The sequence below is a fragment of the Eublepharis macularius genome, chromosome 7, assembly GCF_028583425.1.
Source record: "Eublepharis macularius isolate TG4126 chromosome 7, MPM_Emac_v1.0, whole genome shotgun sequence".
NCBI lineage: Eukaryota > Metazoa > Chordata > Lepidosauria > Squamata > Eublepharidae > Eublepharis > Eublepharis macularius.
In genome coordinates this window covers 45,235,467-45,249,407 of record NC_072796.1, presented here as the reverse complement: position 1 = coordinate 45,249,407, position 13,941 = coordinate 45,235,467, and the positions used below count along the sequence as shown (strand labels likewise).

The window sequence follows — 13,941 nt, the reverse complement described above, 5'->3', positions numbered from 1 at the left end:
GGGCACTGTGGGCAGCTCTCAGCCCAAGGCATCTGGTCCCCAACTGAGGCAAACATGCACATTAACCTCTTAGAGCTTAGAGCGATCCGTTACTCCCTTGCTTCTTTTGCAGATGTCATTCGGAACAGGAGGGTTCAGGTCCTGTCGGACAATACCACAGCCTGCTATTACCTCAACAAGCAGGGAGGAACGGTCTCACTCAAGCTCTGCAGGGAAGCGACGACTTTCTGGAAATGGGCCATGGTCAACAACGTCCTTCCCAGGGCCGTTCACATTGCCGGGGAGCTCAACACCGCGGCAGACACGCTGAGCAGAGTGTTTCTGCCTCAACACGAGTGGTCCCTCAACAGGGCTTACCTCCACCAAGTCTTTCGCACATGGGGTACACCACTCATCGACCTCTTCGCCACGGCCCACAACAAGCAGGCCCCGCTGTTCTGCTCCCGGGCCAGAATTGGCGGTCACTCGCTAGGGGATGCCTTTCAGATTCCTTGGTCCCCAGGGCTCTTTTATGCCTTCCCGCCCTTCCCGCTCATGCACAAGGTCCTCTCCAGGGTCAGGGCCTTCAACACCCACTGTATCCTGATTGCCCCACAGTGGCCTCGCCAGGATTGGTTCCCTCTCTTACTCTCCCTTTCACAGGGACGATGCCTAGCGCTGCCACCTGCCCCGGACCTATTAATCAGGGACGGGATCAGGCACCACAATGTGGCAGTTCTGAGTCTAGCTGCCTGGCTCCTGTGCGCTCCGGGGTAGGCCTCTCCTTGGAGGTTCTTAAGGTCATTCTGAATGCCCGGAAGCTATCAACCAGGCTGTCCTACCAGAGAAAGTGGTCGCGTTTTTCCAGGTGGTTGGCCCCCAAGGGGGTTTCTCCCTTTGATTGCCCCTTCCCTATCGTTCTGGACTACCTCCTGGATTTGTGCTCACAGGGTCTTGCCTTCTCGAGCATTAAGGTCCACATGGCTGCGATCTCTGCTTTCCATGAGCAGATTGATGGGAAGACCGTTTTTACGCACTGGCTTTGCAAGCAGTTCCTGAAGGGCCTGTTCAAGACCTTCCCTCCTAGGGCCCCGCCGATTCCTCAGTGGAGTCTGTCCCTGGTACTCTCCCAACTGATGCTCCGGCCCTTTGAGCCCCTGTCCACCTGTCCCTTGCCTTTGCAAGGTAGCCTTTCTGGTGGCAGTCACGTCCTCTAGGCGTGTTGGGGAGCTGTCTGCCCTGCGGTGTGACCCTCCCTTCCTGCAGTTTTTCCCTGGTACGGTCATGCTCCACACTAGCATGGAATTTCTACCCAAGGTGGTCTCCAAATTTCACCTGCAGCAAAAGGTGGTCCTCCCTTCCTTTTTTCCGACACCCTCGTCCCGGGGGGAACGGGCGCTACACACATTGGATTTGAAACGTGCTTTATTGTTTTATTTACATCGCACCAAATGTTTCAGGAAATCTCCTGCCCTGTTTTTGTGTTACTCTGGCCCTCGCAAGGGCTCACCTGCTTCTGCCCAGTCCATCTCTCGCTGGATTGTGTCTACAATTAAACTTTGTTATCAGCAAGCTGGAGTCCAGTGCCCCTTGTTGGTTACTGCTCATTCTACTCGAGCGCAAGCTGCTTCTGCTGCCTTCCTGCGAGGACTGCCGCTCCGGGACGTCTGCCAAGCTGCGACATGGTCCACTGCAGACACTTTTATCAAACATTATTCTGTGGACGTGAATGCACGGCGTGAATCAGCTGTTGGCACGGCTGTCCTGCATTCTTTGTTCGAGTAGACACTCACACCCGCCCCCATTGGTGAGATGCTAGTTATTCTCCCAATGTGGGGCTGCACAGAAGGACGACGATGATAAACAGGGTTTCTCACCTGTAACTGTTGATCGTTGAGTCTCTTCTGTGCAGACACACATTCCCTCCCACCTACCCCACTGAGAGTGCTTGGTTAACTTAGTTGGTTCTCCGGCGGCTCAGGTGAACTGAGGGAATGCCGGGGACGTTCGGATATATATACATTCAAAATTGGCGGGAACACCGGCGCGCATGCGCGGTGGATCCGAACGTCCCCTTCACATCTCTAAAAGCTAGAAAAATCTTTTCCGCGGCAGGCCTGCGCCTGCGCAGTCCCCAATGTGAGTCTGCACAGAAGAGACTCGACGATCAACAGTTACAGGTGAGAAACCCTGTTTTTCCCTGTGTGAGCACTTGAGTCATTACTGACCCATGGGGGGACATCACATAACGTTTTCTCAGCAGACTTTTTGTTATGGGGTGGTTTGCCATTGCCTCCCCAGTTATCTACACTTTACCCCCAGGAAACTGGGTACTCATTTTACCAACCTCGGAAGGATGGAAGGCTAAGTCAACCTTGAGCCGGCTACCTGAACCCAAATTCCGCCAGGTCGTGAGCACACCTTGGGCTGTAGTACTGCAGCTTACCACTCTGCGCCACAGGGCTCCTACACAAATACATAATTAAATAAATAATTTTAACACAAAGCATATAATTAAAAGAATTTAAAACCAGGGCTTAAAATGAAGACAAAAAATAAAAACAGTTAAAACATTGGACATGAATGGGGAGGAATGATTGGGGGAATGCCAAGCAAAACAAAAAAGTCTTTACCTGCTGGTGGAAGATGGCAACCGAAGAGGTCAGGCAAATCTCCCTGGGGAGAAAGTTCCAAAGTCTTAGTGCCACTACTGAGAAAGTCCTCTCACAGGTTGCCACCTTCCTAGTCTCAGAAGGGGGACACCTGAGTCTCCAAAGATGACTGCAGTGGCTGGGTAGGTTCATAACAGAGTTGGTGGTCCTTCAGACATGTTAGTCCCAAACCTTATAAGGCTTTAAAGCACTAGCACCTTGAATTGTTCCTGGAAACAAATTGGAAACCAGTGTAGATTAGCTAAGACTAAGTCTTAGCATAATTTGTTAGAAGTGATGCTTAAACCATTTGAAAACTATCATGAATATATCTAATTCTCAACATGACCAGTTCTGTGGATACTTAAATCTGCAGACTGAGCCATGAACAAACAACACAGGTCTTTCTACAAACTGAAAAAGGCCCAGGTTTTCAAAAGTACCATTGCTAGGCAACTACACAATATTGCCAGCATTCAAACTTTGTTTTCTCTCAGTGACAAGCAGTGGGTAGGGCCCTTCCTGGGGCTGTTTTGGCTTTGAGGGAGGACTTATTGGGGCCAGGCGTAGCAGAAACCACCAGGCAACTTGATACAATATGATTGACTTGCATGACTCACCCAGGACAGGCTGCTTGCTATGTTCAATAATAGCCATCCCACAAAAACTAGTGTGGTGTAGTGATTAATTTCAGACTTGGATCATCAACACACTACTGGTTCGAATCCAACTACTGTCATGAGCTTAGTAGGTGGCCTTGAGTAAGCCACTCCTCTCAGCCCCAGCTCCCCAGCTGTATTGTGTGGATAATAATAACACTAACTTGTTCACTGCTCTGAGTGAGGCACTAATCTGTCTAGAAGAGTGGCATATAAGCATAGTTATTATTTATTATCATTATAGACTCAACTTAATTTTCCTCACAGCATTGTTATGGAGATAAAATGGAGAAGAATCATGTAAGCTATTCTGGGTTCCTTTTATGGAGAAAGGCAGGGTATAAATGAAGTAAATAAATAAAACTGAATATGTGTGGCAGATAAAAGGTAGGTGGATGGATAGGTAGGAGGAGAAAAAGAAGCATGGAAAAGTGAGGATATGGGGGTTGCCAGGAAAAGGTAAAGAGGAAATAGGTAGTTGTGTGATTTCTCCACTGTGCAACTGGCCCAGTCCAGGCAGCACCACACAATCGAGTAGAGTTTGCTAGGAGGAGAAAGGGAAAGCTAGCTGAAGACAAAGGAGCAGATACAGGTTAGACGGCTGGAGAGTGGGTAGATAGAAGGTAGCAGGAAAAGAGGCTAGGGGGGCTTTCAGGAAATGGAAAAAGGAAATAGTATTGGAGGGAGAAATTTCCCTCTTAAGTCATTACAAGTCCTATCCTTGATTAAATCTAAGATGTGACACAGTGATGGTGATGCAAAAGCGTTCTTCATCAGGAATAATAAGAACCACATGGGTGGGAACGGACCTTTGGACACTTACCGTGAAGGGTCCTTCTCCTCTGAGGACAGGAGGACATCTTGGGTGTTTCCTTTTGCCCAATCAGGGAGGCAGGAAGTTGAATTTTCTTTTTTCTTCCTCTTCCTGTTGGTGCCTGGAACACCCTGCTTTCCAGTTCGGGTGACTCCAAACAGCAGTAAAAGAAGGTTAACAGTCTCAACACACTAAATACTGGGAGACCCTACTAAGAGGGAATAGAAAAAACTGAGAGCTTAGTAAACGGACAATATAACACAGAACATTGAAAAAGTGAGAACTGTGTAACACCAGTGAGGATAAAAGTGAACAGGTTAGCAAGAGCGAGAAACCTAGGGAGGGCAAGATGTCCTCCTGTCCTCAGAGGAGAAGGACCCTTCACGGTAAGTGTCCAAAGGTCCGTTCTCCCTCTGAGGCAGGAGGACATCTTGGGTGCTCCCAAAGCAGTTACTCTCGATAGGGCGGGTCAAGGTTCTCGTCTTGCATCACGTGTTGTAAGACTCTTCTTCCAAAGGCAGCGTCGGAGGAAGAGTAGAGGTTTAACTTGTAATGTCTAACGAATGTAGATATGTTCGACCACGTTGCAGCCCTGCAAATTTCTTCCACTGAAGCGTTGTTGTGTAAGGCCGCATTTGTCGCTGCGCTCCTAATGGAATGAGCTGTGATGCCCTGAGGCAAGTCTCTGTTGCAAGCTTTGTAAGCCTCTGCAATACATGAACGGATGTTCCTGCTAATTGTAGCGTTTGACATCTTCTTTCCTACATTTGGTGGGCATGTGTTGACAAATAAGAAGTCCGACCTCCTGAAGGGTTCGGTCCTGACCAGGTAGACCTTGAGAGCCCTGCGGACATCCAAGGTGTGCCACTCCTTCTCCTTTGGATGTGCCGGTGTGGGACAGAAGGATGGTAAGTTCAGCTCCTGCGACCTATGAAACGAGGAGACAGCCTTTGGTAAGAAAGTGGGATCTGTGCGTAAGACTACCTTGTCCATATGGAACTCGCACAGCCCCGGCTTGATGGAGAGGGCCCCAAGTTCCGAAATTCGTCTCGCTGATGTAATGGCTACTAGGAAAAGAGTCTTTAATTTCAGCCACTTCAAGGGTACCTCTCTCAAAGGCTCAAAGGGAGATTTGGTCAACGCTGACAGAACTACGTGGAGCCTCCACGTAGGGAAACGGTGCACTGTTGGAGGGCTCAGAAGGGTTGCTCCTCGCAGGAAACGCCGAATATGTGGATGTTTGGCCAGTCCAAGCCCGTCAGGGAGGAATAGTATCGAGGACAAGGCTGCGACTTGCTTGCGTAACGTGGCCGGTTTTAAGCCTGCATCCAGTCCGTCTTGGAGAAAAGCTAGGATCACATTTAGGTGTGGTCGGAGATGGTCAATCTTTTTCCTTCTGGCCCAGCGAACAAAAGCTTTCCAGGAAGTATTGTATATCCTTGCCGTTGATTTCTTTCTGGAAGAAAGCATTGTCTTGACTACTTGTGTCGAATACCCTAACCTGGAAAGGTAGTGCCTCTCAATTTCCAGGCGGTCAGACACATCCAGTCCGGGTCTGGGTGAAGGATCGGGCCCTGGTGTAGCATACCCGGGGTGATGGGGAGTTGGAAGTGAGGAAGAACAGCTAGAGATTGCAGGGAGGAAAACCAAGGTCTCCGGGGCCACCATGGGGCGATCACTATTACTTCCGCTGCCGAGTCCGCAATTCTCCTCAGTAACTTTGGAAGAACTGGGAGGGGAGGAAATGCGTACAGCAGACCCTCTGGCCACGGTGAGGTTAAGGCGTCTATCCCTTCTGCTAGAGGGTGAAAGAACCGAGACAAAAATCGAGGAGTCTGCCGGTTCAGGTGGGTCGCGAACAAGTCCATTACCGGAAGGCCGAATCTGTCTGTGATCAGGAGGAACGTTTCCTGGTTGAGTGACCACTCCCCTGGTTGAATGGTCTGACGGCTTAGCCAGTCTGCCTGTAAATTGTCCGTCCCCTTTATGTGTTCCGCCTGAAGAGATGCTAAGTGCGTCTCCGCCCACGTGATGATCCTCATCGTCTCCTTGTGTAGCCTGGAAGACTTGGAGCCGCCCTGCTTGTTCAGGTATGTCTTGACGGACACATTGTCTGTCCTGATCAAGACATGCTTGCCGTGGATCAATTCGGAGAAGTGGAGTAAGGCCAGGCGGATCGCCCTGACCTCCAGCAGATTGATAGGAAGCCGAGACTCCTCCGCACACCAAGTCCCTTGAGCTGGGCGGTCGTCCAGGGTCGCTCCCCAGCCGGACAGACTGGCGTCCGTGAACAGCTGAATTCTCTGAGGATTGAGGAACGACTTGCCTTGACGGAGATTGGCCGTTACAGTCCACCATCTGAGGGCCTCCTTCACCTGCCATGGAACCTTGACTAGGCAGTCTGTCTTGGTCATAATACGACGTTGATGCGGGCGCAGAAAATTGAGCAGAGTCCGGGAGTGGAAACGACCCCAATAGATTGCTTCGCATGCTGCCACCAGCGTGCCCATCAATTTCGCAAGTCTCAACAAGGACGTCGACTGCTCCTGGATCACGGACTTGACCAGGTCCTTGGTCTTTAGTATTTTTTCTTGGGGTAATCGGATAAGTCCCCTCCTGGTGTCTAGGATCATGCCCAGATGATGTATCAACTGAGACGGACTCAAGGAACATTTGTTCAGGTTGACCAGAAAACCGTATGATTGTAGGCACTGGATTGTTGTCCAGGTGTCCTGAGTTGCTTGGCTCCTGGAGGTTGCTCTCAATAGAATATCGTCCAGATACGGATGGACGTGGATGCCGGCCTCTCGAAGACGCCCGATGGGATTGATCAAAATCTTGGAAAATACCCTGGGAGCTGTGGCGAGGCCGAAGGGCAGGGCTCTGAATTGGAAGTGGCGACCGGCGACGCAGAATCTCAAGAAACGCCTGTGTGAGGGGTGAATAGGAATGTGTAGATACGCCTCGGTGAGATCTATCGATGTCATGAATTCCCCTTCGCGAAGAGCCTCCGATATGGACCGCAGTGTCTCCATCCGGAAGTGCTTCAGATGAATGAACTGGTTGACGAATTTTAGGTCCAGGATTGCCCTCCAGTCCCCGTTCTTTTTGGGGACTGTAAAGAAGATGGAGTAGACTCCGGATCCTGACTCGAGATGGCTGACTGGCTCTATCGCTTGGATTTCTAAGAGGTGCTGAATGGCCTTGAATGTAATCTGCTTTTTCTTTGGGTCTTTTCGGAGTGGAGATCTGAGGAAACGATCCGGTGGGATGGACTTGAATTCTATTACGTAACCTTGAGAAACAACTTTGATGGCCCACGCGTCCGCGAGGTTCTTCTCCCAAGTCCCTAAGAAATGATGGAGTCTCCCTCCCACCGGAAGATGTTGTGAGTCAGGACTTAGGGGCCTTGGAGTCGAAAACCTGTCGGTCCCCTCTCTGTTGAGACGTCTTGTAGGATCTGGTTCCAAAGGAGGTCTTTCTGTGGTTCGGCTTAGGTGAATTCCAGGAGGATCTCTTATTGTCCCGTCGAAATCTGGGAAGCACTTGGTGAGAACGAAAGGACTGGGAGCTGTAAACGCGCTGATCCGACCTCTTGATCGTCTTAGGGAGGGCCTTCTTCTTGTCGCGCGTCTCCACTAGCACCTTGTCTAGGGACTCGCCAAAGAGCTTGTCCCCCTGGAATGGGTAAGCCATAAGTATAAACTTTGAGTGCAAGTCTGCTGGCCAAGCCCTCAACCACAGAAGTCTCCTGGCAGCCGTCATGGAGGCTATGGCTCTGGAGGAAAAGGACAAGGCGTCCAACGTGGCGTCCGCCGTGAAGGCGTTAGCTTTCATAATTCTGTTGGCCCCCTCCATCAAGCGTTTGCGGTTACCTGGAAGCAGTTGTGTGAGCTTCCTGATCCATACCACTGCTGCCCGGGAGACGATGGATGCAGATGAGGCAGCCCTAATTGCCATTGCCGAGGCTTCGTGTGCCCTTCTAAGGGCAGTCTCTGCTTTCTTATCCAGGTTGTCTCTGACGGCCCCTTGCCCGTCTTCTGTTAGTAGGCCAGAGGACTGAAGAGCAACCACAGGTGCGTCGACCTTGGGGATCTGCAAAAACTCATTGGTAAAAGAAGGTAAGGCATAGAGTTTTTTGACAGAGCTATGATATTGTTTAGAGGCTGCTGGGGTCCTCCATTCTGCCCTTAGCTGCCTTTCAAAATATTCAGGGAAGGGAAAGACCCTTTCGGGGGTGCTATCTCTAGGAAAGAACTCCCTGTTTCCCTTTGGCCTGGATGATCCCTTGTCAGAGTTGGGATCTTCCTCCCCTCCCTTTGAGGATTCTTGTAGATCTAGTGCTGCTAAGGTCTTGGAAAGCAGATATTGATAATCCTCTAATTTAAAAAGTCTGTTGGACTGTTCTGGAATGAGGGCTTCCTCCTCCTCTTCCTCAGAGAGGAATTCCCCTTCAGCCCCGTCCTCGCTGTCTGAGGATGACTCCCCCCCCCAATACAGATCAGACTCCCCAGGGTGAACTCGGGTTGATTTCTGAGCCGCCTTGGTGGGCCAGGCGGATGCAGTCCGACGCTGCTTGCTGGGGGGTGGAGGGGGGGAAGAGGCATGATCACTAAGGGCCCTGGAGGGAGGGTGACAGATCTTCCCAACCTCCTCCCGAACAGCCTGCCTTAAGAAGGAGTGAATGCTGCCTTGCAGGAACTGCTCCACCTCGCTGGGCACAATACCTTGGTCTTCTTCGTTGACCTCGGCCTCTGGAGCAGTGGAATTCCGTCCGGAAAATTTTTTAGCCGTTTCTCCCGGCGGGAGGTTGGCAAGCACGTCTTTCGGGGCCGCGCGGGAAAAGACGCGAGCTTCGTCGGCTTTTCCCGCTCTTTCTGCGGCATCTCTTTTGGCGCCAATTTCGGACTCTGCAGAATGGCGCGAAGCGGTTCCCGGCTCCAGCGCTGGTCTCCGATGCTTCTTGGAGGATTTACACGGCTCGCCGGCCGGAAAGGTGCCGGGAAACCGTTCCAGCCCGAGGGGCAGGACGGTACCGGGTAGACCAGCTGTCTCGTCGGTCGGGATCGCTGCTGCTGAAGCTTCTTCTTCGGCATCCATAAAGCTCTCCTCTGAATCTCTGGGGTCCATTGTGGATGACTTTCAAGTGAGATCAGAGGGAGCAAGAGACTTGACAGACAGAGGGTAAGATAATAAGGAGAGAGACTGAGAGATATAAGGGAGGAAAGGAAAAGAGTCAGAGAAGGAATATAGATCAAATAAGAGAAGGTAGACAGAGGATCTGTCTAAGCGACTGCTCTCCCTGGAGGCAGGAAAGAACTGGAAAGCAGGGTGTTCCAGGCACCAACAGGAAGAGGAAGAAAAAAGAAAATTCAACTTCCTGCCTCCCTGATTGGGCAAAAGGAAACACCCAAGATGTCCTCCTGCCTCAGAGGGAGAAAGAGGAATTTGTAAGTGAACACATTTAAGGGGAGGCTTTGCTATGGAGCCCACATCTATGAGAGCTATTCAAATAACAGTAATTCAGGACACATTGCACCACCGCAGGGAACTACAAATAAGAAACCAACTTCAGCCTCATAATTAGCTGATACCTTTTTGATAGCTGATAATCGGTCCACTTAATGGCCTTTCAGGAACTAATTTCCTGTGTAATGGCACCTCCACTCTAGAAATTATTTTGTCATTGAATGAAAACATTTTTGATGTTTGGATCTAAGGGTTTGTACAGTTCTGCCTACTTTAAACATAGCTGTTGCTGAACTCAAGCAGATGTTTTGGCATGTTTGTCTTCATGTCTAACATGTTTTGTCTTTCATTTTTAGCTTTTTAAACTTCTACAGTTGGTCAAGGACTGTTCTATAATATAAAAATAAAAACCATCCTAAGAAAATTAACACTTTCCTGAGAATAAGCCTCGTTGAACAGGCTTCTGAAGAGACGTTAAAGACTGCTCTTGTAAAGAACCTGAGTCTTTCTTCAACCACCTGCTGTTATTTCTATTCATAGTACCTAAGTGTTATTTCCAACCTATATATTTTTTAATTTTTATTCAGCAAAGGCTGATAGATTATAGGTGTTTACCCAACCACTTCCCCCACCCCCGCCTCGGCTATTGTCAATATATGCTAACGTCTACGAGCTATAGAAGCTGCTAGGCCTCCGCCCACCTGTTATATACGTTCCTGGGGGAAGGCAGAGGACTGAACCTGGCGAGTGTCGTCGCCGCTTTGCCTCCTGCACTAATCCCGGGGCAGCGGTTCAATCCACCCGCCGCTCCTGAGCAAGGCGAGACGTGCCGCGCCTCACGCAGAGCGGCCTCTCGCGACCGTCAGCAGCCGTTTTCAGTGGCTGGGCCCGCTCCGCCCCCCGCCTCCCAGCGTTGTCGGCGCTGCAGCTCTTCCTGCTGCTCAGGCTGGCGGGGCGGGACGGGACCTGGCGGGGTGTGCAACTGAGGAGGTGGTGAGTACAGGTTGGGCTGCGTTAAGGGCACGGAGAGTGGACCTGAGCTCCACGCGGCCGCCTCCCCGCTGCTTTTTCCCTTCCCGGCGCCCTTTCCCTTAGCCGTGTGGGCTTGTATAAGAGAGAGCAGGGGCAGCGGCAGTGATGCCTTGAGAGCACGTCTGCACTCCGCTCTAAACAATCCTCTTAATTTCCTCCCTCTTATCAAAAGGGGGGGGGGGACGTGTACATGAAAGAAATAGTTGTCTTGTGTCCACATCCCCCCAAATTCCCTGAGACCCTCTGGAAAATATGTTTAGGAAAGGGCGGAGGGGGGTCCCTCTTTAGGCCTGTCTGCCATTCTCCCTCACTGACAGAAGTTGCAGCAGGAATAAAAGCCACAGTTTTGCTCCCCGAAACAACTCCTGATGATCTGCCTTTTATGTGTATGCACGCTGCCATTACAACTGAGATCATCTGTGGCAGCCAAAAGAAACAAAGACTCATGTGGTGCCTTTAAAACTACCAGATTTATTGAAGCATAAGCTTTTGTGGTCTAAGAGCCTACGCTGTCTGGGACCCCCCCCCCCCAAAAAAGCTTTTTGCTTCTCTAAAAATCTGATAGTCTTAAAGATGAGACTAGACTCTTATTTCTATTGCTTTTAAACGTGTGTCTGTGCTGTTTACTGGAGAAACTTTGTGGCTGTAGTACAGCAGCTGCCCAAAAGATGTTGAGCTAGATAGGCCAACAGTGGTCTCGTTTAGAATGGGATAATTTCTTAGGGTCATATCCAGTATTTTAAGAAGCACTCTCAAGTCTCGCAACATCTGTGGTGGTTATTCCTTTCCTACAGATCATGTAACTGAGACTGACACAGTTTAACAATGATTTACATATAGGGTGTTTGTATCCGAGAGTGGATTTTAACGTGGGACACAGAAGTCCAAATATGAATTTTACTTACTTAGCACAGCAATGCACTTAATGTATCTCTAGATTCTTTTTCTTTTTTTGGTGTAATGAAAAATATTTTCTGAATGCTTCCTAAGTGGCTTACTGTTAAGTAATGTGATAATTAGAATAGAGGTGCCAACACCTTGGCAAGTGACATTTTATCTGCAAAATGCATATGGCAATTTCCTTCTATGATACACTAGCTGGCATCTTATAATCTGCCTTGAGTATCAGTGAGAAAGGCAGACTATAAGTGATGTAAATAAAAGAATACCACACCATGTGTTTGTGCCATCTCATTGCAAGTCTGTATAGGAAACTACATATAGAGTTTCATTTGACCTCGTTTTATATAGAGAGATTACTGTATAGGTTGATTACTGTCTTAAAATGTTCAACCTAATCTGTACATAACCGTATTGTTTAATAAAAGAGCCTCTTTAAAAACAGTTTTCTAGAGTAAGACTAGTTCCAAGCCCCAGTCTGTGAGGCTCCTGGTACAGACCTAATAGTATACTTGTATAGTTTGTTATTTCTAATCCTGCTTCTGATGCTGCATTTTAGAAGTTGAAAGTTAATAGTTTAACTTAAACAAATTGGGATTTAGGACTAGGGCCAGAATTTCTGTTTATGTTTTTCACTGAGGAAATTGTTTTCCATAAAATGGAAACGACTCTTTCCAGGTTCCCATTAAATTTTTATATGCTAGTGGAAATAAGAATCTGAGAAATCTGTTTGGAAATCAGGTTTGAATCCATTGTGGCTTATGTGTCAGTTTTCCCCTAAGAATTTAGAATATGATTACTGTTTATTGTTTTGCCAGCAAGATACGAGGTTCCCATTTATTTCATGCATGTTAATAGCCCAAATACCAGGGACATTCAAAGAGATTGACAATTCTACTTCAGAATTAAGGTATCATCATCATCATCATTTCATCCTTCGTCCTTTGAAATAGTCAAAGGCCAGATTATTTTGACGTCCAGTATTTCAGAAGTACTATATTGTCCTCTTCCTGTGAGACTGTGCTTGTTTCTTTGTGAGACATTCTTAAGAAGTCCAGTGAGGGCAGCAGGTTGTTCATAACTCTTGGGACATCCTGGATAACTGCACTTTGGTAATAGATGGGTAGCTGTGTTAGTCTATCTGTAGCAGTGGAAAAGAGCAAGAGCTGTGCACTGAGCTCACAAAAGCTCATACCCTACCACAAATTTTGTTAATCTCATAGGTTCTACTGGATTCTTTTTTTCTACTGCACTTTGATGAAATTCTCTATTTTTTTGATGAACCAGCCTCACTAATATTCAAAAAACATTTTCATATTTTTTCCATTTAACTTTTTCTCTAGTATTATTCTGGGATCCTGATGAATCCTTTTCACTTTTCTACGAGAAGGTTGGTTTCTCAAATATATTGCGGACTTAAACCTGCTTCTTCCAAGAAACAAAGAATTTGCTTTGAAATGGCTCGGCCCAGTTCAAGTAAGCCAAACTTTTCCCTGTGATGTGAGTTTCTTTCTGTGTGTACACAAGATAAGTTGTCTGTAAACTTCTTGTTCCCACTCCTTCTGAACCTTGAAACCCTAACATCTGAAATGTTGCTATGTTCACTGCATGCCTACCAAATGAATCATTTTGGCTTTGAGAACTACCATTGATGAAAATAGATGAATGTATAAACAATGGGCTGTTTTGAATTATTCCTCTTAAAAAATAAAACCAGGAGGGTGGATTCTCAGCACTTTCCAACCCTTCTCCCTGAGATCTGCTATAAACTGGAGATTAAAAATGAAACCTAATAAATGAAAATGGGTTTTTTGTTTTTTTAATGTCATGTTTTTAAAAGCTATCCGGCTAACCTTTACAATAATACTTGGGTTTATAAGATGAACAAAATTACTATTTGCATAATGCAATATTCTTAAAACACCATCTTAGCCATTATTGAATGTTTAAATGTTTGCAGGACCACAATGCAATCATTCTCTCTACTGGAGACTTGAAATGTAAAATTGTGTAGGCAATTCTAAGATACAGAATTAGAGTATAGCCAAAGCTGATAGGCTGAGAACAACTGAATTGTTCTGAGCCATGCACTGTTCTCTGTAGTCGAGAAGGAATGTCAACCTAGATCTCCTGTCTCCATGCATAAAAGCTTTGTATATTTTTAAAATGTGCTGCTTTAAAATGAAACAAATCTGAATTTCCTTTCTTTCTTTTTTAAAGATATGGTTGATTTTCGAGAAGTATTTGCTAAAGCAAAGCATATAGCTATTATTACAGGGGCTGGTGTAAGTGCAGAGAGTGGTGTTCCAACTTTCAGAGGTGCTGGGGGATACTGGAGGAAATGGCAAGCTCAGGTATGTGCCACTCTTAGCTGCCAGGGTATGTTAACAACAACTTTATAAATATTGCTGTCTCCTCTTCACTTGTTCTTTCTTCC

General features: G+C 47.7%; 1 protein-coding gene and 1 long non-coding RNA gene across 6 annotated transcripts in view; one reads left to right on the top strand and one right to left on the bottom strand.

Moving 5' to 3' along the window:
* The window catches only part of SIRT5 (sirtuin 5), a 43,036-nt gene that overhangs the window by 12,723 nt on the left and 16,372 nt on the right, over nt 1-13,941 (top strand). Inside the window, exons 1-3 of one of the 5 annotated variants that reach the window (XM_054985612.1) lie at nt 10,472-10,565; nt 12,848-12,980; nt 13,725-13,858. In XM_054985612.1, the coding sequence (XP_054841587.1) occupies nt 12,866-12,980; nt 13,725-13,858 (249 nt within the window). In that variant the 5' untranslated portion in view covers nt 10,472-10,565; nt 12,848-12,865. Of the gene's footprint in view, nt 1-112; nt 1,197-10,471; nt 10,566-12,847; nt 13,005-13,724; nt 13,859-13,941 lie in introns of those variants that run through there. The other 4 variants (XM_054985609.1, XM_054985611.1, XM_054985610.1 and 1 more) reach the window with 4 other exon arrangements.
* Nucleotides 1,613-10,363, bottom strand: LOC129333742 (uncharacterized). The gene is made up of 3 exons (XR_008597444.1): nt 10,274-10,363; nt 2,327-2,445; nt 1,613-1,696 (listed from the first exon to the last, which is right to left on the bottom strand). It is a non-coding gene; the product is annotated as an uncharacterized LOC129333742 (long non-coding RNA).